General features: G+C 33.3%; 1 protein-coding gene across 1 annotated transcript; it reads right to left on the reverse strand.

Annotated features, from left to right (window-relative positions):
- On the reverse strand, positions 1 to 24,655 carry LOC136025550 (uncharacterized). The gene is made up of 4 exons (XM_065701579.1): positions 24,477 to 24,655; positions 9,435 to 9,584; positions 978 to 1,084; positions 1 to 15 (listed from the first exon to the last, which is right to left on the reverse strand). Exons 1-4 carry the CDS (start codon positions 24,550 to 24,552, stop codon positions 1 to 3), a joined length of 348 nt encoding a protein of 115 aa, XP_065557651.1. The 5' UTR covers positions 24,553 to 24,655.
- Between the last annotated feature and the right edge of the window lie 1,636 nt (positions 24,656 to 26,291).

A 26,291-nucleotide genomic window follows, 5' to 3' on the forward strand; every position in this document is an offset into this window, starting at 1 on the left:
TTATGCGTAAGCTTCCTATAAATAGAAGATTCAAGGCTAGGAGACTTATTGAAAATAGTACATCTAGAAAAGAAAGTTTATGGTTATCTTCTAGTTCTAAAGTGAACTGAAGGTTGGAGTCCAAAGTGTTTAGATGAGTCAAGAAGGAGCTAAGTGACTCCTCTCCTTGATCTCATACAGAAAACATCATCCACAAACAGACCCCAGAACCAGTGTTTCAGAAGGAAATTTTCCAAAGCAGAAGTTTCAATAAAATCCATACAAAAATTGCCAAAAAAGTCTCTTCCCACAGGTAAACCCCTGATTTGGCTGAAAACTGTTTTGTATCAGAAATACTTCAACAAGGTGAACTGCATTTTTAATGTTTGAAGTTTACGTTTGCCTAAGAGGGCGAAAAAGGGTTGACAACCATTTTCACAATCTGGCAGTCAGAGAGCTATAAGAAGCCACTATGGGGCGTAAAGGAACTCCATCTTTGTGAATTTTCGGGAGACCGCAAAATTTAGGAGCGGAACAAGCTTTAGGATAAAATATTTCATACATCTGTGGAGTAGTAAACCTTTCATTTTGCAGAATTCCTAGTTCCCTAGTTCGTACTATACGGGTGAACTTATCGGTAGGGTTTGAATCTAAGGGCTTGAAAGTAAGGGTGTCGGATAAAATATCTGTAATTTTTTGATTATATGAAGTTTTATCAAGGATAACAATTTGTTTCTTTATAAGCCCTGGCGATAATGATTTGGTGCTTTAGTAAGTTTAAGAAAGTGACAATCCTGGTGATCTGGTCATTTCTTTATTCGCCTTTTTTCTAAAGAAAAAAGAAGCCTCCTTGCGTATTTCATAATCGCCGTTACTATATTAAAATTTATTGTAAAATCCTCAAAATTTCTGATTAGTTGTTGATTTCTTATTTCGACTTTTAATAGCTTTGAATTAATAACTTTTAATTATTTTGATATAGAAATCTATCTACATACCGTACTTTGTAAACCAGCAAAAAAGTGGTTATTTTCCATTTTGCTATCAAGGTCTTCTGCCTTGTTGTCCAGCTTGATTTGTATTCCATAGTGGACTGCCTTCGGCTCTAATGAACAAAATAATTTTATTATACTTTAGTTCCCTCAAAAGACTAAATTATAGTAATTATTTTGAATTGGCCCACCAATCTATAATATATAAAGACCAGCAGAGCTTAGATGCTTTAGTAAACTCAAGCTTGTTTATCATATATTTCAATAATTTTTTTATAATTTTCTTTCCAGCAGTAGCCCCAAATCTCTTAAGTTGTTTCTCATTAACATGGATATACCCTTTTGAAAACACATATTTTTTCTTTAAAAAATTAATTGATTGAGGAATCAAAAAGAAAAAGCTTCAATCATTTATGGTAGTTAAAGCCCATTTGATCCATACTAGCCCCAATACAAAACACTGCCCCAATTAAAACAAAATTGCACCAATTGCCCCAATACAAAACACTGGTCGTTAGACTCCCATTATGATTTCAGTAGTATCGGCAGTAAAGAAAAGATCGAGCCTGTCATTTTGCTTCGAATAGTAATAAAACTACTAGTAATACTAGTGAACTACTAGTAATACTAGTGAACTACTATTCAGATTGACAAGTAGTCAATTACTACTAGTAACACAAAAATTATTAACACTACTACCAGTTCATTACAACAGAAAGCCGTGTGAGACCAATACTGTTGTGCTAACTTCTGTTTCATTAAATCAATCCAAAATTTCACTGTTTAACCCCAACTACAAATTTGTCATATTCCCTTAAATCCTTTGTTATGACATCTTCCAAACATGTTTGGGGATAAACTACTTTGCATTTAAACCTGATGAAATGGACAGACAGCACTCTCTTTGAATATCTGCCATCTCTCCTGAATATCTGAAAGACATCCTGAATATCTGAATATCCATCCTGAATACTATACCCATTTGCTTTGGGTATACCATCCAGCTGCGGATTTAACCGAATTTCCCGTACAACACATTCTTCACCATTGATTTAAAAATCTTTTTCCCTTAAAGAAGTTTTCAAAGAAAAATAAGATTTTCATTAAATCTAAGACAATCGCAAATAAAGTAAAAATAATAATTCAGTAGAAAATGAACTTAAATTACTATTAATAATTAAGTGAAACCCAGAAAGAACAGTTGGTGTAAAAACTATGGTAAATTATGGTACATACACTAACTCAGTAAAAGGAGTAAGTGAGAGACCCTTCTTCAACCTCACGACGATAAAGCCGTGACAGTGATTCTTAGTCAAGAAGTTTCAGTTATATTAAATGAGAGTGTAAACGGTATGAACAACGTAAACAACGTGAGTCTTAACAAATTACAGAAAATTATAAGGGAAATAAATTCAATGAAAGCCCTGATTCTAATTTCTAAATCTGTCAGAACTGCTCCAATTAGAGTTATACCCACCATTTTGGTATAGCTCCGATTTGATTATAGAGTTCTCTGAACTCTGATATTATCAAAATTACCTCAGTGACTGGTAAAATTCGTCACCCACTCTATTTCCACTGTTTTGTCATTCCGTAAAGCACAGCATGTTTACTAATGAATTAGCTCCCTCTTTTCGGGCATAGATATTTTAAGTCAAAAATATTGCAGCCCCTTTTGTTTATTAACGTTTTATAGGCGTTTTTAAAAATGCAGGTTATAAGGACTGATGTACGGAGTTCCGTCAGTCGTTGCAGGATGAACTTTTTCCACAATAAGGATAAACTGGTCTTTTAAAAAATGTAGCCCATCCCCTTGCTTGAGACATTTTATAACAGGTCATGACCACCTTAATCGCATTTTACATGGATAAGATAAAAGTGGTACTCCACTCTGCTCGTGGGATGGTATTGAAAGCTGCTTTAGCTTTCTCTTTGATTACAAAAATTGCTCTTTTTTTCATTCAATTTTGATAGCACATTCAAACGAGTTTTTAATCTCTCCCACTCAATTGGTCCTCAATTACAAGCTCGCAAGTTTTTGTAAAAGGTACAAGAAGGTTGAGGAGGATGGTCCTCAAAATCTGACCGCTTGTTACGTCAAATTCCAATTCAAGCAAATTCACTAGCAATAAGAACAAACATCCTTGGTGAAATTAAATGAAAAAAAAACAAGCTTTTTAGCTCCAAGTAAGGAGCTACATTATAACTTAAAACGAACAGAAATTATTGCGTTTATGAAAGGGGATATCCCCTCCTCAAAGCCTTTCTCTATGCGCTAAAGTTTGACTCTTTCTCACAACTCTACTTTTTTAGAAAATAAGAAACTTTAGCGCAAAGAGCGAGGTGTTGAGGAAGGGACAACCCTTTCATAAACGGAATAATTTCTGGTTGTTTTAAGTTTTAATGTCTCTCCTTACTTGCAGTTAAAAAACTTTTTTTTTTTATTTAATTTCTGAACGTTTTTGAGTTACTGCATGTTTTGATTTTGGCTCACCGCACATGAATAATTAAAACAAAATTTGCATATTATTTTTTTTTTGGCTAAAGGCTTTCTTATAGTTTAGACTGGACGATTTTGGTAAAAGAAAGGTGCGGGGGAGGCCTAGTTTCACTCCAATTTTTGGCTACTTAAAAAGGCAACTAAAACTCTTCATTTTTTTTGGAAGGTTTTTATTAGTAACAAATACACGTAACTTACGAATTTACGAACTTAACGAAATTCTATATTTGTATTACGTATATGAGGGGATTCTTCCCCTCGTCAATACCTCGCTCTTTACGCTAAAGCTTCAACTTGGTCCCAATTCTTTAAGAATAACCCCTGAATCACAAACGCCGTAGAATAAATAGTTGGAATTACTAAAAATACTTTAGCGTAAAGTGTGAGGTATTGTCGAGGAGAAGAACCCCCTTATATACGTAATAATTTCTGTTCGTTTTAGGTTCTAATGCTGCTCCATACTTCCACCAGAATTTTTTTTTTATTTGTTTTCTCATTATTCTTTTAAATAATGCTAGAAAATCCTGCAACCTTTTCATGGAAATTTTCTTCCCTCATGATAAATTCTTCCATGGAACAATCCTCCCATGTAACCCCCTCCTCTGACCCCCTTTTAACGTGAAAAAGTCCCCCTGAAATCGTCTTTACACGTCCCAATAACCATTACTTTATGTAAACAATGGTCAAAGTTTGTAACTTGCAGCCCTCCCCCGGGGAGTGTGGGGGAGCCAGTCGTCCCCAAAGACATAATCATTAGGTTTTTAACCATGCTGAACAAAATGACCATCTCAAAATTTTGATACTGTAACTCTAGGAAAAAAATGAGCGTGGGAGGGGTCCTAGGTGCCCTCCAATTCTTTGGTCACTTAAAAATGGCACTAGAACTTTTCATTTCCGTTAGAATGAACACTCTTGTGACACTCTATCACCACTGGGTCAATAGGGTCAGCCCTGGGGAAACGAAAAAACCAAAAAACAAATAAACACGCATCCGTGATGTGTCTTCTGGCAAAAAATACAAAATTCCATATTTTTGTAGATAAGAGCTTAAAACTTCTTCAGTTGGGTTCACTGATACGCTGAATCTCATGGTAGGATTTTTGTCAAAATTCTTTGACTTTTAGGGGGTGTTTTCCCCAATTTTCTAAAATAGGGTAAATTTTCTCAGGCTCGTAACGTTTGATGGGTAAAAATAAACTTGGTGGGGCTTATATATTGAGAATCACCGTAAAAATACAACTGTTTTGATGTAACTATTGGCATCAAAATTCAATTTTTTTGAGTTTCGGTTACTATTGAGCCGGTTAGCTCCTTACTGCAGTTTGTTACCACGAACTGTTTATTTAGAAAAGAGTATATTCTGCAGATGTACACTAATGGTTAACCAGCTAAATCAAATATATTGGGGTAGTTCAAAAGTAAAATCAATTTTTGAGCACAGCAAAAGGCAGTAGCAGTGGAAAAATTTACCAAATGGGACAAAAGTAGTACAAATACAGCAGAAGTACACTGACATCGTAAATGGTAATTCCAGTCATCTATAACTTGACAATGGGTTGTTCCTGTTAAAAAGAAGGGTTATTTTTCAATTTATTCTTTTTCCCCGAAGGAATTATTCTTAGTTAGGTCACTCCAATTTTATATCACCTCTTTGTTGCCTCTCCTCATTAGATTATTGATCCTGACGCTTAAACGGAGTTTCTTTAATGGCCTTCTTATTCAGTTAAAATTTATTTGACTGTTAGTATTTCCCAGCAAAAATTTATATTTGCTATTTTTTCTAATTTGGAGTGAAAAATAAATATTTACTATCTTTTATGACCCTGCTAATAAGTTTAGTTTTTAACGGCAAAAATCATGCAAATAATCAATGGGCTTCATTTTTACTACGCAGTTGTGTGCAAATATTAAGCTTATTCATCAGAGCTAGATTAAACATATAAAGAGCCAATGCTTGAAGCAAGTATCAATAGCGACGAAAACCAAACTGCCTTTCCATATCAAACAAACGCAACTTAGAAAAAATAGGGAAATTTTTGTCAAGACAGTGGAATTCAATTCACAGGATATTTTGGCCTTATGTCCAAAGGCCGTATTATGGCCAGAATATATATATATATATATATATATATATATATATATATATATATATATATATATATATTATATGTGGGAGGGATTATTAAATATATGGCAAGCTAAAGCAGAATCACAGGAGTTCTTAGAATTATTAGAAATTAATGCTTTGTTTATGTTGTCTTAATGCTGGTGTAGCCGATTCCCTAGATTCTAGTGAGCTCTGCCATCATAGTAATTGCTACGGTCGCATGGTATTTGATAAATCCCTCTTTGGCGAGTAACTGAGGTTTTATCTTTACCGGAGTTTAAGAAATTTGTGATTTTAAAATTGTTAGTGAAAAGTTTATACAGATTTTTTTTTTGTGCAAACATTTTTTATTTTGGTGTGATGTTTGGGGAGCACGAAATATAGATAATATTTAAGGGATTAACAGGAGCATCAAACTGCGACACATTTTCAATTTTACTGGAGTGGCTTTTTAGTCTACGGTTAATTATCTTATTTACAAAAACAATCGGGTATCCATTACCAAAAAAAATATCACTGATAAATTTATTTCTGTATTTATATATGAATCGGAGCAAATGTTCAGCGCACTATCCATGAGAGAAGTTACAACTGCTCTTTTAACTTGTGTGGGGGGGGGATTTGAACTAAAATGAACATATCTATTGTTTTTGCTGGTTATCTATATACAGTAAAATCCAGTATATCAGTAAAACGAATATTTAACACGTCTAAAAAGGGTGTTTTATTTTCAGTTTTAATTTCTAGGGTAAACTACAAATTTTTATCAAAAATATTAAGTGACCTAAGAAACCCTGAAGTTCAATTTCTCCATTTTTTTAAAGTTAAATTATGTCATCTATGTAGCTACCCCAATACACGTGTTATAAGAAATAATCAAATAATACCTAGTTTTCAAGATTATCAATATAAATTTTTGTCAGTAGCCTGGATAAGGGAGTTCTCCCGGGTAACCCATTTATTTGCTTATAAAAGGAAACACGAAACTGAAAATCCGTAGAAAACTTATTACAAACTTCACAATCAATTCCTGTTGCTAAAACCTCGATTAAGTAATAATTTAGTTCTATTATTTTTAACTATTGCTCAGAAACAGCCACATCAATATTCGGATACATGGAAACAATGTCAAAACTACTAACTATGGTCTTTTCTGAGATACTTGTGTTTTTTACTGTTTAATAAAGTAGAGTTGAGAAAAAGAGTCTAATTTTAGTGCAAAGAGCAGGGCGTTGAAGAGGGAACAGCCCCTTTCATATACGGGGTAATTTCTGTTCGTTTTAAGTTTTAGTGTCGCTCCTTACTTTCAGTTAAAAAAATTTGTTTTTTTTTATTTAATTTCGGTAGAAAAGAGAACTTTGAACCTTTTCATAGTGTTTCAATTTCCTGAGTTTCCGATGTTATAAAAGAGAGGTTAACAATAGTGGGCCCAGGATTGAATCTTGGAGAATAAATACGGTTACTCATCGAAGATTCATTTTTCAAACTTTCCAATGTTTGGTAAAGTCGTTCCTTTGACAAGCGAAAATCATAACTAAACGAATTCCTTTCTAATCTAACAGCTTGACGAAAATCAACAGTGTACAGGTTTTCCAATAAAAATTTTCCAAAGATTTCTTTCTGAATGTGTTTCTTTAACTTTCCCTTTTATAAATATATATATATATATATATATATATATATATATATATATATATATATATATACATTGATAATCATACCTTTTAGAAAGTTAGAAAATATATCTGTACATTTTAAATATATTAGATATACCAAATTAGGGGAAGCGATACTTCTCAGATAGATTTTTGTAAGTGAAACACAGCAGTGAGTGCTTGCCAAATAACCTAACCTAACCTAACTTTCAAAAGTAACTTTAAATTGTCTTGATATAACAATGAACCACTGGTCTCGAAGAATATCTTTGTTCTGCCTTTGAAAATATAAAATAAAAACCACATTTTTTTTTTATTGAAATTAAGGAATGGTGCTAAAGCTCAAAACGAACAGAAGTCATTTCGTATATGAAGGGGTTGTCCCCTTCTCAATATCTTGCTCTTTACGCTAAAGCTTTTATCACTTTTAAAAAAAGATTCCTATTCTAGTTAAATGGTCCTTGTGTTTTTTGAACCCCTTCTGAAGAAATTAGGACAAACAGTCAAACTTAAGTGTAAAGAGCAAGGTTTTGAGGAGCGGGCAACCCCTTCATGTACGGAATAATTTCTGTTTGTTTTGAGTTTTGATGTTGCTCCTTACTTTCAGTTATAAAAAACTTCTTGTTTTATTTAATTTTTGATTATTTTTTTAATAACGCTGGTAAATCTGGCTCACACTCCATGAAAAATTTTCTCCCCTAGTGGAAACTAATCCGTATAAATTTTCTCTCACTTGAAATACACCCCCTCCCTGTAAATTATCCTCCTGACAAAGTCATCCTTGCTGAAAATATCCCCCCCCCCACGTAAAGTTATTTGCGGGCCACTCAGCCTGAAAAGTTCTTCCAAGCTTACTTTCATCTGAAAAATACTAAGTACAAATCGTATTCACAAACACTTCGGAAATTCCCTCTTCCGTAGAAATTTTTTCCCGGAAGTCCTCAGATAATTCCCCGGGAAGTCTCCAAATGCAGAATTGAGTTGGCAAAAAAAGCCAGACAAATAAAACGATTTCTTATAGGAATTTTGACAAACCCCCCAGTGTAAAATTTTCTCCGGAAATTTGACCTTCGGAAATTTTCATCCCCACCGAAAAGCATCTTCGTGAAAAATTTCCCCCACAAGAAATGCCCCTGAAAAATGTCTGTACACCAACCAATAACATGCTGTGCGTAAACAAAGGAGAAATTTCATTACTTAAGCACTTTTTACTAGGGGCTGGGGGGAGGGTCATGGTATCCCAAAAGGAATAGCTGTTGGGCTTATAAACTATGCAGAAATGGCTATCTGAAAATTCTGATATGACGGCTTTGATAAAAAGGCAAGGGGGAGGGGAGTAATCATCCTTCAATCTTTTTGGTAACTTAAAAGGGGCAGTAGAACATTTACTGTTCGTTTTGAATGAGCCCTTACTCAACCCTCTAGGACTATTTGCTCGATGCAATCACCCCTGGGGGGGGGAATAAGAATAAAAAACAAACAATTAAACACACATCAGTGATCATATGGTAGCATCAAAATTCACTAGGGTTCTCGGATACGCTGAATCTGATGTTGTCATTTCATCATTATTCTTGGAATTATGAGGTGTGTTTCCAACCTTTTTTTGAAAATCAGGTAAATATTCTTAGGCTCATAGTTATAGAATAACACTAAACTTGATGAACCTTATAAATTTCGAATCAGCATCATTAGCCAATTATTCTAATATGTCTATTGATATCAAATCCGTTTTTTTACAGTTTCGTTTACTATTAAACCATGTCACTACTTGATTAAAGTTCATCACGAGCTTATAGATACAAAAGAGATGCACCAAAAATAGAGCGTTTATAGTGTTGAATTTATAAATACCTCAATTTTGAGCAAAGAAAATAATGAGGTCAAAATGAAGACAATTCTTCTACTTGTCTACTTAGGCAACAACCAAGTGTTGTCTTATGAAACTAAATTTTTCGTTTATTACTAGGAGTAAACTATTCTATTAAACCTGTTTTACAAGATACATCTCTGAGTGTCGACAGTTCCACCACAAGTGGCACACATCCACAAAAGGGGCCACCACCTTGTGTGTGCAAATTTGGGAAATTGCAAACCCCTGGATTAGTTAAGGATCTTCAAGGTAATTTCTATATTGTCATAATTTTATAGTTGCATAGATTTTATACAATTGCAAAAATTGCTTTAAAAAAAATCCTTACCGTATTCGCAGGTTCCAAGTATTTCCAGCAATGGAAATTCACAATTGCATTCATAGGTTGAAATGGCATCTTTTCCAATAATTGTACGGCAAGACTTTCCCTTTTCAAAACACGATTGACTTTCTTTACTCGAGCACTTAGTTGCAACCCCTAGAAAAAAAAAAAAAACTTTTGGTCAAGCCACAAGGTCGAAAAACAAATCTGACACGAGTGCAGGAATGTGAAGAGGGCACCACTGCGTAATATTACCAAAAAGTTGTATCTATTAGGACAACCTATTCATCAGTAAAGGTGAATCTCGACTGAGATTGTTTCGAAAAAACAACGACGGAATTAATGAGAGCTTTTGTCCCTAGTAAGTTAGTGACAGTAGAAGACTATTTGCATTCAGTATTTCACTAAGGGGTTAGAGTCGTTCAAGCTCCTTCCCAAACTATTTTTATTCACTTTATTAAAAAACTGAAAAAACTACTATTTGTACAAAACTTTGGTATCTTTTTGGCTTCTAAATCTTGAAGTCAAGTTTGGCAAGGTTTTCTCGATTTTAAAAACGCAAGGTTTTGACTAGTCAGAATTAAATAAAAAAAACAGTTTTTTTAACTGAAAGTTAGGAGCTATATTAAAACTTAAAACGAACAGAAATTATTCCTTATATGAAAGGGGATGTCCCCTCCTCAACGGCCTGCTTTTTACACTAAACTTTTTTATTGTTTTATAAAATAGTGTTGCGAGGAAGAATCAAATTTTAACGTAAAGAGCAGGGTTTTGAGGAGAGGTAGCCCCTTTCACAAACGAAATAATTTCTATTCGTTTTAAGTTTTAATCTTGCTCCTTTTTTCAGTTAAAAAACTTGTTTTTTTTATCTAATTTCTGATTTTTTTTTTTAATTAATGCAGGTTTTAATTTTGGCTCTCCCTGCATGAATAATTAAAACGAAATTTTCATATTATTTTTCCTTTTTTCGCTAAATAGCTTTTACAAAATTGTGATCGGATGATTTTGAAAAAAAAGAGTTTGAGGAGGGTGCCTAGTTACTCTCCAATTTTTTGGGTCATTTAAAAGGGACCCTAGAACTGTTAATTTTATCTGCAAACGTTTTTATTAGTAATAATTGTACGTAACTTACAAATTAACTTACGTAACAAACTTCTAGATTCGTATATTTGTATTACGTATACAAAGGGGTTCACACCCTCGTCAATACCTCACTCTTTAAACAAACATTCGAATTTAGCTCCAGTTTCTTAGGAATAACCCTGAATCACAAAGACCGTTTTATTAGAATAAATGGCTCTTTTGACATCACTAAAAATGCTTTAGCGTAAAGAGTGAGGTATTGAGGAGGGGACGAACCCATCTGTTCGTTTTAGGTTTTAATGTTGCTCCTTACTTTTAGTTGAAAAAACTTGTTTTTATTTAATTTCTCGTTGTTTTTTAAATAACGCTGGAAAATCTAGCGCCCCCTTCATGGAAATTCTGTTTCCCATAATTAATTCCTCTATGGAAAAAGCCTCTTACGTAAACCCCTTCTCCCAACCTCCCCCACCACCAGAAACCCCCTGAAAACCATACTTCCCAATAACCAATACTATATGTAAATAATGGGCTAAGTTCATAACTTGCAGCCCTTCTCCTTGATACGTAAGACTAAACTTGATGAAACATATATATTAAAAATCAGCATACAATTACAATTCTCTTGATTTATATATTGGCATCATAATTCTGTTTTTTAAAGTTTCGGTTACTATTGAGCCTAGTCGCCCTTTACTACAGTTCGTTACTACGAACTGTTTTATTTGAAGCCACTGTGACACACAGTGATTCAGCTGATTCGGGATTAAAATTTTGAATCTTTGCCAGAAATACAAATAATAAGAACTAGTTATGGATTAAAATTCTGCAAGAATAGTGTGTAATTTTTATTATTGGAAATTTGGCGTTAATATACCGTTCAAAGGATTTATCATTCATCGTTCAAAACGAAAGGACCTAGATTTGTATTGCATTCTTAAAACCTGTGTCCTAAAAAAGCACATTGACCTAATGAACAAAATTGAATACGATCTGTTGGACATAAGAAATTACTAATGAACTTGGTATTGAGTTTAATTGGATACAATCTTTGGATGTGACAGCTTGCTTGCTGGAGCTTTTTTTTAAGCGTTATAGGACTTGATACGTTAAAGGAATGAATACGCGCTTAGCATTTATTCCCAGCAGATGCAATAATAGCCAGCAATGACTGAAAATTTTCGGAGTACTTTTTGCATTCAGATTTGGACTGATTAACCGATTATACGGTGACTTCCAAGCTCACTTGGGCCTGCCTATTCAAAGTTAAGGGAAGTTTTTTTTTTTTTTTTTTTTTTTTTTTTTTTTTTTTTTTTTTTTTTTTTGATAATACATTTCAATGGTTCAGTTCACAAAAGATGCTGTGGTTCTAACAAAATTCAAAAGTTATCCACCATGGCCATGCCGAGTGTTGGATAAAATTCAGGCCAAGAACAAAATATATCCTATGTTGTATTTTGTTATCGAAGCCATAAAATCGTGACAACAACAGCCTCACAGCTTTTGATCTTTGTCAGGATTTCAAAGGAAGCTAACAAGAAAAATGAATTAGGCGTTGCGAATGTTTTTGCGGAATTAGCCGATTTTCCTGATAAGCATATCGACATTAGGGGTTCAAGTTTACCACATACATCGGTGGATTCAATAAATTCTGCTTTATCGGACTTGGACACACTAAAATCCAATATCCGAAATGATATTGAAAAAGAAGTTCGTGAAAAAGTTGGATTATCAAACAGTGTGGATATGGTTGACTTGTTTCTCAGATTCACGACTCTATACTCGTCCAATTTTCGAACAAGTTTGACGATATTGAAAACAAACTACGGGCTCTCCAAAACGCAAACCAAACCCTAGGAACAGGATTGAACAGCTTGAAACCCGTCTTGATGATATGGATCAGGAAAAACGACTGAATCAGCTTGTATTTCATGGTGTTGACCAAAGTGGCGGTGTTCCCATCTCTGAGTCTGTATTGAAGGTGATTACGGATGAAATGCAAATTAGTGATTTTTCTTAAACCGCAACAGTTTCGGTATTCAAATTTCAAGAAAATTTTACTGGTTCAGACACCATTTTAAATGCAAAATAACATCCTGCGCCTATGTTGGTTGTGGGAGGAGTGAAGTGGACTCCAGTGCAATTGGAGACCATGGAATCAAATGGGGAGGAAGAACGCTCCTGGACTTAGATTATGCTGATGATTTAAGCATATTAGATGAAAGTGTGAGCAAAATGAATGAATTTTTAGAGGTTTTACGAGTTCAGGGTGCTAAAATAGGCTTGAAAATTAATGTTAAGAAGACCAAGTCGCTAAAGCTAGGAATAAGTGAAGATGAACAGGTGACATTAGGTAACGAAAAGATTGATCAGGTTGGGAGCTATAGTTACCTTGGTAGTATTATTAGTAAAGATGGTGGGAGCAGTGAAGATGCTAAAAGTAGAATAGCTAAGGCTCAGGGTGTTTTTTCACAGTTAAAAAGGTTTGGAAGAATAGGAGGATAAGTCTGCAAACCAATATTAGAATATTGGAAGCAACAGTGACGACAGTGGTCAAATATGGCTCTGAAGCATGGTGGCTCCAAAAAGCGGACGGAAATTTACTAGATATTTTCCTGAGATATCGCTTACGGATTGTTCTTGGTACCCGGCTGACTGACTGTATTTCAAACAATAGATTGTGCGAAAAATGTGGTTCAATCCCATTTTCTAGGGCTATAGTGAAAGAAGGGTTGAGATGGCTAGGCCACGTTCTGCGGTTTTAACCTCTTCGGAAAACTTGGCCCGGAGAATTACCCTTAACAACTCCATGTGCAAAATTGAGACAAAAAATAGAAAGCAGGAGATATAAAAATAATTTTGTAGAGGAATTTACGCAAATTCCCCCAGTGAAAAATTTCCCCTGACAAGGTAATGCCCTGGCAGCTTTCATCTCCATGGAAAATACCCCCCACCCCAAAAAGTACACATACTTCCCAATAAGAAATACTATGCGTAAGTAATGGGCAAATTTTTTTACTTGAAGACTTTTCCCCTGAGGATGTGGGAGGTAGGGTCAAGTGATATCCAAATGCATAGTTATTGGACCTCTCAAGTATGACCAACAAAACGACTATCTCAAAGTTTTGATTCAATGATTTTGGTTAAAGGAGGCAGTGGAGGGGGCATGGTTGACCGCAAATAGTTTTGGTCACTTAAAAGGATAATAGATTAATATCCATTCAATTGAGCCCTCTCACAATATTCTAGGACCACTGGCTCAATAGGATCACCCCTGGGGAAAAAAATTAAAGAAAAAACAATAAAATGCATCTGTAAACTACATAAATACATAAGGTTTTGTTAAGCTTAAAGTCGGCCATTAAAAGACATGAGCCTAAGAAAACCGTCAAATTTCTGAAAAGGTGGGAAAGATCCGTAACAAGTGGAAAATCTTGACGAAAATCCTTCTCTCACTTTTAACATATCAGATAGCTACAAAGCCCTTCAAAAGCTATTAAAAGCAACAAGCTACAAAGCTACAAAGCTACAGAGCTATTCAAAAGATATCAAAAGCTACAAGCCCTTATCTAAAAATATGCGAATTGTTTTATTTTTGTAAGGAAGATGTTTGCCTAATTTTGATGCAATGTGGGTCAATGTTTTCAAAAAACATATACAAAATTTCATATTTTTGCAGATAGGAGCTTAAAACCTTTGCAGAGGGATTTTCTGACGCGCTGAATCTGATGAGGGAATTTTTATTATTTTAATAATTTTAGAGGATGTTTTCCACTTTTTTTGAAAATCAGTTAAATTTTCTCAGGATCGTAACCCTTAATGGGTTACGTTAATATATATATATATATATATATATATATATATATATATATATATATATATATATATATATATATATATATATATATATATATATATATATATATATATATATATATATATATATATTGGTTCAAAATTCTGTTTTTATAGTTTCGGTTACTATTGAGCGGGATCGCTGAGTACTTACAGTTTGATACCTTGAACTGTTTGAAAAGTTAGCCATCTAATCAGTTGCGCTTTCTGGATTTGAGATTGCGTTGAAAAGAGGAACAGTCGGCTGGACCTAAGGACTTGCGGTTGCCACTAGTTACAGTAAAAGGGAGAAAAACTAAAACCTGTTTTTTAGTTTTCCATTTTCCTGTAAGATATACATTATGAAATATAATGCACTAGTGTTAATTGGGAGGAACGCCTGTGCTACCCATGTATTTTTTGCCCCTCCTTTCCTGGACTTTCAAAAATACCATTTTTGGTTAATTTCCATTAAAAATTCTCTCTTTGAAGTCTTTTCATTGAAAACATTAGAAAAACGATAAATTTGCCCCTCTTCTCCTTATTTATGAAAAAATATTCCCCTTAGTTTCAATTTTCGCTTTAAGCCACTGACGTACCACCTTTTTAATCACAGCAAGGGAATTTTAAATCACAGCACGCCCATCCAGCTATTTTAGCTGAAAATCGTGGAGCAAGGTATGTTGCGTAAAACCACAAAATTATATCATCAGAAATTATGCTAGAAAAATTGTATTTTTCATCATACTTAAGGGACCCTTCAATTTTATTTTTATATAATCTAGTCCAACCAATTTTTACAAAATACTTTTCTTTTATAGATTATATTTTTTGCCAATGTCAAAGGCTTAAACTGGAAGGTCCGACAATTTTATATCATGGTTTTACCACATAATGTTTTTAGCTTTCGCCTTTGAAACTCGCTATTCTTTATGTGGTGTTTCTTCCCCTTCGTAATGTATTAGCTTCCTAGCTGGTGTTTTTGGAGTTATCCGTAGTTGGTGTTGGTGGTGCAGTTTGTGTTCCTAGCTGGTGCTTTTGCAGTTATCCGTAGTTGGTGTTGGTGGTGCAGTTTGTGTTCCTAGCTGGTGCTTTTGCAGTTATCTGTAGTTGGTGTTGGTGGTGCAGTTTGTGTTCGCCCTAGTGAAATGATTTATAAAGCTCTCTTCCTTGTTGTTTGCTCTTAAAGAAGAATATGACGTAGTTTCTAGTTTTGTGTTTGTTTTTATTGTATTTTTTTTTACAATAATACGGATAGAAAAACATTCGTTAATTATTTTATGTGAATATATATAATTTTGTCGCATTATGATGCCTCAGTTGATTATGGCAAGAAAATTTTGTCCCGCGATAATACTATCGGTATAATTATACCACTTTATTGGTAAAAAAAAGAAATGAAAAATAGAAATTTTAGGACGTACAACTAGCATTGCCAATGCTTTGAAGTAAACTGTACCGGTTTTGCGGTCAAATTTCACCACAAAATATTCTTTGTTGCACAATAATAACATTTAACGTCAGTTTCTATTTCACTGAAAAAAATTACTATGCGCACGTTTATTTCACAAAAAAGGATGAAAACCAGATTTAGAAAAAAAAACGTGTAGAAATATACAAGTAATTCACAGGACAATCATTTGAAGAAATAGGCAGGGCATGTGAATGAATCATGAGCTGTACATAGCCTAGATATATTAAACTAAACACAAATCAATGAAACAATGTATCAGTAATATAAATTTAAATCAATTTATTAAAGTAGGCTAATGGTTAATATAAGAATGGTGATTTCCTAGAAGAAAAGACTCAAATAAATTGGAAAAAACAACGAGCCTTTATTCATTCACTCGTATGTCTTCTCTCTCAGAATTATATTTCAGTCGCTAAGTTATCGTATGATCATTAGTTTAGATTTCACAGAGTTTTTTTTTCGTAATTGGGTTTAACGAGAATCCCTTTTCCTCTGCTTAAGCCTTTAAGAGGTGACTAGAGAAAATTTTGAAATAGTAAAAGATCAGTTTTTAACCTGTTGAATACAGCCCAAAAAATCAATCAACATATAACCTAAATTTTTGATGGTACCATGAATGTCCAAATGTTCCTCTTTGTATAAAGACTTCTGAAATATAACAAAAATAGTACAATCGTAAATTATTGGCCACGTTCCATATTACACTTTAGCAGTATAAATGCCTATATCAGATATATAGGGTGGAAATGTTTTTATTTTTCGTTTGTATTTTTATTGGGTTACTCTGTTATGTCTGTACGTTAACTTTTCTACATACCCTTTATAGTTGCCTTTTTGAATAATCATGTATGGATTAAGTTAGCAGTGTCATCATTTAGTTGCTATATTTGGTAAAATTGTTTTGCTGGTTATGATCGATTTGGCAACCAACCAATTTAGGAATTTTTCCAGTGCCAATTTTACTAACATATAACACATAGAAAAAAATTTCAGCGATATTAAAAACTTAAACAAGCAGTTGTCAGTATAAATAAGATTTTAAACCCAAGACAGGCAGAACTAAATAATTAAAGAACAATCAATAAATAATTTTAAATAATTAATTAACTATAACCAAATAAATTAAAGAAGAATAAATAATAATGATAAATGCAGCCGAAATTCTGCTTATCTGAAAAATTATTGTGTCTCAAGATGATTAAGCTGAATCTTTGATTAAAATATACTAATATCAAATAAGAAATCATGAAAATTCGGGAGTAAAAGATTATATGGTAAAATTATAATGAAAAGAAGAAACATAAAACAAGAAATATGTTTTATTTTCAGACAAAATAAAAAAAAAGTTTTTTAACTGAAAGTAAGGAGCAACGTTAAAACTTAAAACGAACAGAAATTACTCCGTAGGCCTATATGAAAGGGGCTGATCCCTCTTCAACGCCTCGTTCTTTACGCTACAGTTCGACTCTTTCTCTCAACTCTACTTTTTAAAACAGTAAAAACTTTAGCGTAAAGAGCGGGGCGTTGAGCAGGAGAAGCTCCTTTCATACACGGAGTAATTTCTGTTCGTTTTAAGTTTTAATGTCACTCCTTACTTTCAGTAAAAAAACTTTTTATTCAGTTAAAAAACTTTTTTATTTAATTTATTTAACACGTTTTTGAATTATTGCATGTTTTGACTTTGGCTCTCTGCACACGAATAATTAAAAGGAAATTTGCAGATTAATTAATTTTTTTGGTTAAATGGCTTTCTCATAGTTTTGATCGGATGATTTGACAAAAAAAAAGAGCGGGGGAGTAGGCCTAGCTACTCTCCAATTTTTTGATCACTTAAAAAGGCAATGAGAACTTTTAATTTTACCAACGTTTTTATTAGTAAAAATACACCTAACTTACGAACTAACTTACGTAACGAACTTCTAAATTCGTATGTATTTATTACGTATATGACGAGGTTCGCCCTCTCGGCAATACCTCGCCCTTTACACTAAAGCTTAAATTTTGTGTCAATTCGTTAAGAATGACCCCTGAATCACAAAGTCCGTAAAATAAATAGTTGAAATCAACAAAATTACTTTAGCGTACAGAGTAAAGTATATCATGTGCGTAATAATTTCGTTTCGTTTCAGGTTTTAATGATGCTCCTTATTTTCAGTTGAAGGAACTTTTTCATATTTATTTTTTCATTGCTCTTTAAAAAAACTCTAAAAAATCGTGCGCCCCCTTCATGGATAATCTCTTCCCCCATGAAAAACTCCTCCATGGGAAGTTTCCCCCGTATAACCCCTCCCCTCAATTCATCCCCCAACCAAAAAAATCCCCCTGAAAGCGTCTGTACACTTCCCAATAACCATCACTATGTGTAAACACAGGTCAAAGTTTGTAACTTGCAGCCCCTCCCACGGAGACTTTGGGGGAGTAAGTCGTCCTCAAAGACAAAGTTATTAAGTTTTATGACTATGCTGAGTAAAATGGCCTTCTCAGAAATTTGATACGGTGACTTTGGAAAAAATTGAGCGTGGGAGGGGGCCTAGGTGCCCTCCAAATTTTTCGGTCACTTAAAAAAGGCACTAGAACTTTTAATTTCCCATAAAATGAGCCCTCACATGACATTCTAGGACCACTGGGTTGATACAATCACCCCTGAAAAAAAAACTAAAAATAAAATAAAAAACAAACAAATAAACACGCATCCGTGTCCTGTCTTATGGCAAAAAATGCAAAGTTCCACATTTTTGTAGATAGAAGCTTGAAACTTCTACTCTAAGGTTCTCTGATACGCTCAATCTGATGGTGTGATTTTCGTTAAGATTCTATGACTTTTAAGGGATGGTTCCTCCTAAATTCTAAAATAATACAAATTTTCTCAGGCTCGTAACTTTTGATAGGTAAGTTTGAACTAAATGAACCTTATATATTTAAAATCAGCATAAAAATGCGATTCTTTTGATGTAATATAAAAATTCCGTTTTTTTAGAATTTCGGTTACTATTGAGCCGGGTCGCTCCTTACAACAGTTCGTTACCACGAACTGTTTGAAAAGCACAGATGCCACTGTAAATCCATCATAAAATATATTTAGGTTTAATGTTTCAATAAATGCTTCACCAAAAAAAAAAAAATATAAAAAAAAACTACAAAAGAAGATGTACTCCACCGAATTTGATTTTCTGTCTGAAACTTTAAACCTGAGAGAAAAACGAAAAACTTTGAGTCACAAGACCTCACAAAGCGTCATCTGTTTCTTTGTGTTTTACCCTAAGGCTTTGTCAATCAACTTAAACCTTAAGGCAATATGTCTTTTACTTTAAGGCGACTTTGAATTTGTACGTTGAAGGTTGTTATAGGAAGGGGCTCAGAAAAAAAAAAGAATCTCTTAGATTTAGTACTATTTGTCTCCAATCAAGCTGAAATTTTAATTGATGGTGGACAAAAATATTTCTCTATGCCAAGCAAAATATATTAAAAACTTTTTGGGGGAGGGGTGGGACCAATAAGTTGAAACAAGAAAAAATTGTTATAACGGGGTATGATACAGAAGGACTGAAAGCCAATCTAGGTTATGTCAAATCATTTGTCTTAGGTTTATGAGTCTGTATGGCTTTATTTTGACCTTCTTTTGTCTAATCTTATGGATTTTTCTTTATTTTTTCTATTGTTTCTATCCATGTTTATTTGCTTTTAATTTATTTGGACCTATTGGCGGGGTTAGCGGGTCTCATTCTTTGAAAAGTAGAAGAGATTGGGATATGGTTTTTCTCGGCTCATTGCTTTCTGGTTTACGGGGGAGAATTTTTTCTTCTCAAAAATAGCATATTTAGTCAATATCAGACAATTTTTGCCTTCAAAATAATTTGATGTAAGTTCTTTAATTTTTGCCTTCTTCTTCACAGACCCAACAAATTAAATTGAAGTGAGTCTAAGGGGTGAGGATGACTATATTAAGCCTTATTACAAAACTTTAATGCGGGGCCAATCATACAAGTCAATATTCGTTCTTTCTTTTCTTTCCCTTTAATATTGAATAAGTTATGTTTAAGCTTTCATTTTGAAAACTCTATTTAATGCTGATTCTTACTAACACAAGAAAAATGGAAAAAAAGGAAGGCAAAACTGTTCTTAGAAAAAAGTATTGTATGTTAAATAAAATAAAACTCACTAACATTCAAATATCCATAAAAAATATTATAGCCTAAAGCTTTTTAGTTGTGTTTTCTTCTTCTATGACAAAGGATAGTAGGTACTGACTGACTGTTGCGCAGGCTCTTGTCAAGAACAATTAGCCACCGTAAGGTGAATGTTAGGGTCTAGGTGACCATGTAAAATTACACTTCGATGTGTATTTAATGCCATAGAAAAAGGATTTGTCTTTTTTCTGCTTGCCTTTTAACATTTAATAGATCGGTCATTTCTGGCTACAATTCTGTTCTTTAAAAGGTCTGCTTTTTATTATTTGGGACGATAGTAATATAATATATATATATATATATATATATATATATATATATATATATATATATATATATATATATATATATATATATATATATATATATACAGACCAACTGGTCTGTTTATATATAAACAGACCAACTGGTCTGTTTATATATAAACAGACCAACTGGTCTTTTTAGACCAACTGGTATATATATATATATATATAAACAGACCAACTGGAATTCTTAAAAAAAACAAAACATTTTTATGGATTAAATTGAAGAAACCTTGCAATTGAAATTCAAAAGGGATTACATTTGAAATACCTAGTAAAACATTACAGTGCTTATTTCACTGTGTTTTTTTCTTAAGTGTGTGGCAAACGTTAGAGGATATTGAGTAGGTCTATTTTTGTAGACCTAATTGGTATAGAACCGATATTTATAAGGAATTTGTCATAGAGTGTACGCTTGGTAGCGGTTGATGTCCTCAACCTCGTCGAATCTTTCAGCGTAACAGTTAGTCAAAATTTTTATTTTTTTGCTCACAAGAAAATCTTGACATTCTTAAAAGAACGATTGACAATTTGACAATAATGACATATGACTTGTGACAATTGACAATTACCTTTGACAATAAAAACAAACTTGACTGGTTTCTGTCATGTCAATACGAGCTGAATGATGAACTTTAGCGATCCATTGATGGAGTTTTTCAGAATCGATCATTCATGATTGATAATTATTCAATATAGTTGACAATTTACCGAATATGCTCTTTCAATCCATTGAAAAAATGTAGAGTTTCAAATTTTAATGCGCATGCTCAGTTGCGATGGCGACGTGAAAACAAAGAGTTTTTTTGGCTGAGCTTAATTTTTGATTTTATCACTTAATTTACTGCGTGCATCGATGTCCCCATAAATGTATTTATGTATACTTGATCTATTTAACACAAATTGGTGGAATTAAAAGCTCATATTTTATAAGACAAATAATTAATGAATTCTAGAATTAATGGCCACACAACCATCCAATCTTTGCCCCTCTTGTCCCGCAGATAAACTGATCAAAATTGATAAATATCGATATTAATAAAAACGGCTATATAAGAAAATTGTGCCCCTGGGAGGCAGTTGACGGGTTTGGGACAAAGAAAATGGCCTCTAAATTGTTAACCAGTCTATTTAATATTAAAAGCTGTATATACATAATATTGAACATTAATTTAGCACGTTTCATAGTGATAAGTTCAAATCAAGTTCAAATCAATAATATTGAACATTAATTTAGCACGTTTCATTGTGATAAGTTCAAATCAGTTTGATTTTTTCTTATTCTGTTCAAGAATTAGTTTAAAAAGAAGTCTTTGGGCACAAGTCCCGTTCCCACATCCCAATTTCATAGTAATTTGTTGCTGCTCGGGGTCATTTTGGGGTATTTAGATTAATATAAGTTTAGAAAAGTTATTTGTACAAGTTAAATTTATTTTAAGAATTTTATTTAAGAGACAAAATCGGAGTAAAATTTAGCTTGAAATAGAGAATCTAACCTCAAAAAATTAACGAAGTTTTCTTATAAAGTATGTATCATCACCATCACTAGTCCTACTTATAGCATTTCTTTCTCTATCCCCTCTCCCTGTAAAGGTCATAATGTCTTTTTTACTTTATTGAAAAACAAATGTGTTTTGTTTTATATTTTTACATTAGAAAAAGTGTAAGTTTAATTTTCTTGGTAATTTTTATTCACTTGCTTTATTGCTTCATTGTTACTTTTTTTCATCTCAAGTTTTACCTTTTATGTGACTTATTTTCTCCTCGCCTTAAGTTACACTCTGAAGACTTTACTTTTCGTCGAAAAGATTTTTTTTTTAGTATGGCTATCTGAAATGGCTTGCATACTATAGACGCTTAAGTTCGAACAATTCTCTTCCCCTCCCCCGACAAAAATCCTTACTACTTGTTTCAGTTGAACCAATTGGTCGTGTTTGTAAAAACCCTAAATGCCTAAGGTTTACCTTGTTCCTGTTCAAAACAGACTATCTCCTATAAAGGTTCATGGAACCCTATGCTTTAAAATCACAATTACTGGATACTGGCGTTTTACAGGAAATTAAATGAAAAAAACAGGTTTTTTAACTGAAAGTAAGGAGCGACATTAAAACTTAAGACGAACAGAAATTAATCCGTGTATGAAATGGGCTGTTCCCTCCTCAACGCCCCGCTCTTTACACTAAAGTTTGACTTTTTCTCTCAATTCTACTTTATAAAACAGTAAACAACTCTAGCGTAAACAGCGGGACGTTGAGGAAGGAACAGCCCTTTTCATATATGGAGTAATTTCTGTTCGTTTTAAGTTTTAATATCGCTCCTTACTTTCAGTTAAAAAAAACTGTTTTTTATTTAATTTCTGAACTTTTTTGAATTAATGCATGTTTGATTTGGGCTCTCCGCAAAAGGATAATTAAAACGAAATTTGCGTATTAATTTTGTTTTTGCTAAATGGCTTTCTCTTAGTTTTGATCAGATGATTTTGATAAAAAGGGTGGGAGAAGAGGCCTAGTTGCCCTCCAATTTTTCGGTTGCTTAGAAAGGCAACTACAATTTTTATTTTAACGAACGTTGTTATTAGTAAAAAATATACGTAACTTACAAATTAACTTACGTAACGAACTTCTATATTCGTATATTTTTATTATACATATGAGGGGGCTTGCCCCTTCGTTAATACCTGGCTCTTTACACTAAAGCTTTAATTTTGTCCCAATTCTTTAAGATTGACCCCTGAATCACAAAGGCTGTAGAATAAATAGTTCAAATTACTAAAAATACTTTAGCGTAAAGAGCGAGGTATTTCGGAAGAGATGAACCCCCCATATAAATAATAATCCCTGTTCATTTTAAGTTTTAATGCTGCTCCTTACTTTCAGTTGAAAAAACTTTTTCATATTTATTTTTTCATTGTTTTAAATAAAGCTAGAAAATCCTGTGCCCCCTTCATGGAATTTCTCTTCTCCCATGAAAAATCCCTCCAAGGAGAGATCCTCCCACGTAGCCCTCCCCTCAGACGCCCCCAACCATAAAATTCCCCTGAAAAGAATCTGTACACTTCCAAATAACCATTACTGTATGTAAACACTGGTCAAAGTTTGTAACTTTCAGCCCCTCTCCCGGGGACTGTGGGGGAGTGAGTCAGCCCCCGAAGTCATAGTTATTATGTTTTTTGACTATGTCGAACAAAATGGCTATCTCAAAATTCTAATCCGTTGACTTTGGGAGAAAATGAGTGTGGGAGGGGGCCTAGGTGCCCTCCAATTTTTCTGATCGCTTAAAAAGGGAACTAGAACTTTTAAATTCCGTTAGAATGAGTCCTCTTGCGACAAGCTAGGCCCACTTGGTCTATACGGTCACCCCTGGAAAAAACAAAACAAAAAACAAACAAACAAATAAACACGCACCCGTGATCGGTCTTCTGGCCAAAAATACTAAGTTCCACATTTTTGTAGATAAGAGCTTGAAAATTCTACAATAGGGTCCTTTAATACGCTGAATACGACGGTGTGATTTTTGTTAAGATCGTATGATTTTAGGGGGTGTTTCCCCTAATTTCCAAATCAAGTCAAATTTTCTCAGGCTCGTAACTTTGGATGAGTAAGACTAAATTTGATGAAACTCATATATTTAAAACATAAAAATCCTCTTCATTCGATTTATCTATTAGTATCAAAATTTCGTTCTTTAGAGTTTCGGTTACTATTGAGCCGGGTTGCTCCTTACTACAGTTCGTTGCGACGAACTGTTTGATTTATTTTTATCTTGGTCTGTTTAACCTTCACCTTTTTTTGCTCACTATTTTAATAAGAAATAAGAAAAAATCTCTCCTCGGTAATGAATATGCTTGTCGTAATTCAGCCTTTTTCATTAATCTGATCAGTAATTATTGATGCGGGTGTAATTGTTGTTTAGACAGATTTTCCAATGCAACTCAATTTGAATCTACGCTTTATTTCCATATACTAGTTTTTGTCATTGTTGGAGAACACCTTAGTTCTTTACTGGCCGTTTTTACCTTATTGGATTCTTCTTACAGAATTTATCTAGTGATTCAAAGACCATTTCTAGACGAAAAGACAGTCGAGCTTAATGTCAAATGGCGTCAACTTTTATGGCGTGACCAGGAGACTAGAAGAAAAACAAACAAACAAGTACACTATGCGCATACCTTGACTGCTTAAAAGAGCAAAAATGAATAAATTCCAAAAAAATCCACTTTTTTGAAGGGAATGATATAAATTCATTTTTCGGTGCTACCACTACAAGTCGAGTTACGTCCACTTGCACGTATATAAAGGCTCAATGACAGCAAAACTTCCCGGGTTCTGGAATTTAGCAAACTGACCCACCTTTATATTCGCTGGAGTTTCAAGATTACTAACCAGTTTGGAAAACTTGTAAGATAGAATCCTGTCTAGTCAAGTGCGAGATTTCAGTACCTAAAAGAACTAGATTCAAGTAGGACAAGAAAGTATTACAAACTTGTCCAAGTTTTTTATTGCAACCTTTTTACCAGTCAAATCCAATTCACAAATTAAATACAAATAGCCTTAAAAAGGTACAATAAGGTAATTTTCTATCATTCGAAGGTAATGACGCTGCTCTAAAGAAATTCTGATTGAATTATTAAAATACAGAGAGTATTATCATTCTTATATTAAGGATTTTCTTATATCAAGAAATTATAATTATTAAAATATACACAATTAATCCAAATTTTGTTTGCCCATAGGTACCCATGTAAATCTGAACTATTTAGTATCAGAGCTTCTTATTAAAAATCTTAGCAATTCCTGAAATTTGTAAAAAAAATCCAGTTGGCGACTAAAATACTTATGCAGCTATTCATTTGACTTTCTGAAACTAGGAAGTTATTAACAACAAAATTTTAACCTTCCACACAACTTAATTTTTAAATATTCTTTATAGAAATTTACTATTTGTGCAATCCTTTTGCCTCTTACTCTACTCTGTATTAGTTGTTTTGATAACATATTCTCAGGAATTACTTTGATGAAGTAATCTTTTGTCCATGCTGGGGAACAAATGTGGAAACAAATCGGGAATTTTTGTCGAAATACATTATTTGAATTTAACTGAAATTTGATTTTAACTTTACTCACACCCAATTCGGCAAAGACAACATATATTTTACTTTCAAGCGCATAAACAATTGGTAAAAAAATTGCATTTTTTTAAAGATAGTAAAACTTGCTCAAACCTCAAATGAGCATTTCAACACTATTTTCTGGGACCTTTATAAACAAAAGACATATAAATATAAAAAAAATCAGATTCAAATACAACCTTTAAATTAAAATTAAAAATTCAAACAGTTCAAGAATCCTTACTTTAGCAAAACTCAACCAGGACTAATATATAAAATAAAGTGAAACAAAACAATTCATTCAAGTGAAAAAAAAAATTATTAATATCACGCTTTTAAAGTTTTACTTGCCTTTCTAGCAGCTAACCTTAAAGGTATTTTAGTAACTAGTTCACTGGTAGTAACTACTGGTTATACAATTTTCCAAATCGTTTTTTTAGTATATTTGTGCATAAGGCGTTGAGCGAATGCCTTCCAAATCTCAATTAAAAGAAGTGTTATTATTTTGCCGCTATTTATTTTAATTTAATTGACGACATAACTTAAGCTTACATAAATTGCTAATGGAAACCAAAACTCTAAGAAACTGAGTCTTGATAACCCTATATCATAGGCTAAAACTGCTTAAGTAAACAGCGATGTGGGCACTATGCACTATTTATCAATTTATTTTTGTTTAGACCAGGGCACTTCGTATTAACGAAGTTGTTGTAGACACTTTGAAAGGGGTTTATTGTATTGGAAATTGAAAGGGCTATTGTTCTTTTTATCAATCAAAAGCAATTTGAGGGCAAATAACCCCCCTCCAACACCCACCATTTCTCCAAACATATTTAATCAAAATTTTGAGACAGCCATTTTGTTCAACGTAGTTGA

This window comes from Artemia franciscana, chromosome 3 (genome assembly GCF_032884065.1).
Source record: "Artemia franciscana chromosome 3, ASM3288406v1, whole genome shotgun sequence".
NCBI classification, from domain to species: domain Eukaryota; kingdom Metazoa; phylum Arthropoda; class Branchiopoda; order Anostraca; family Artemiidae; genus Artemia; species Artemia franciscana.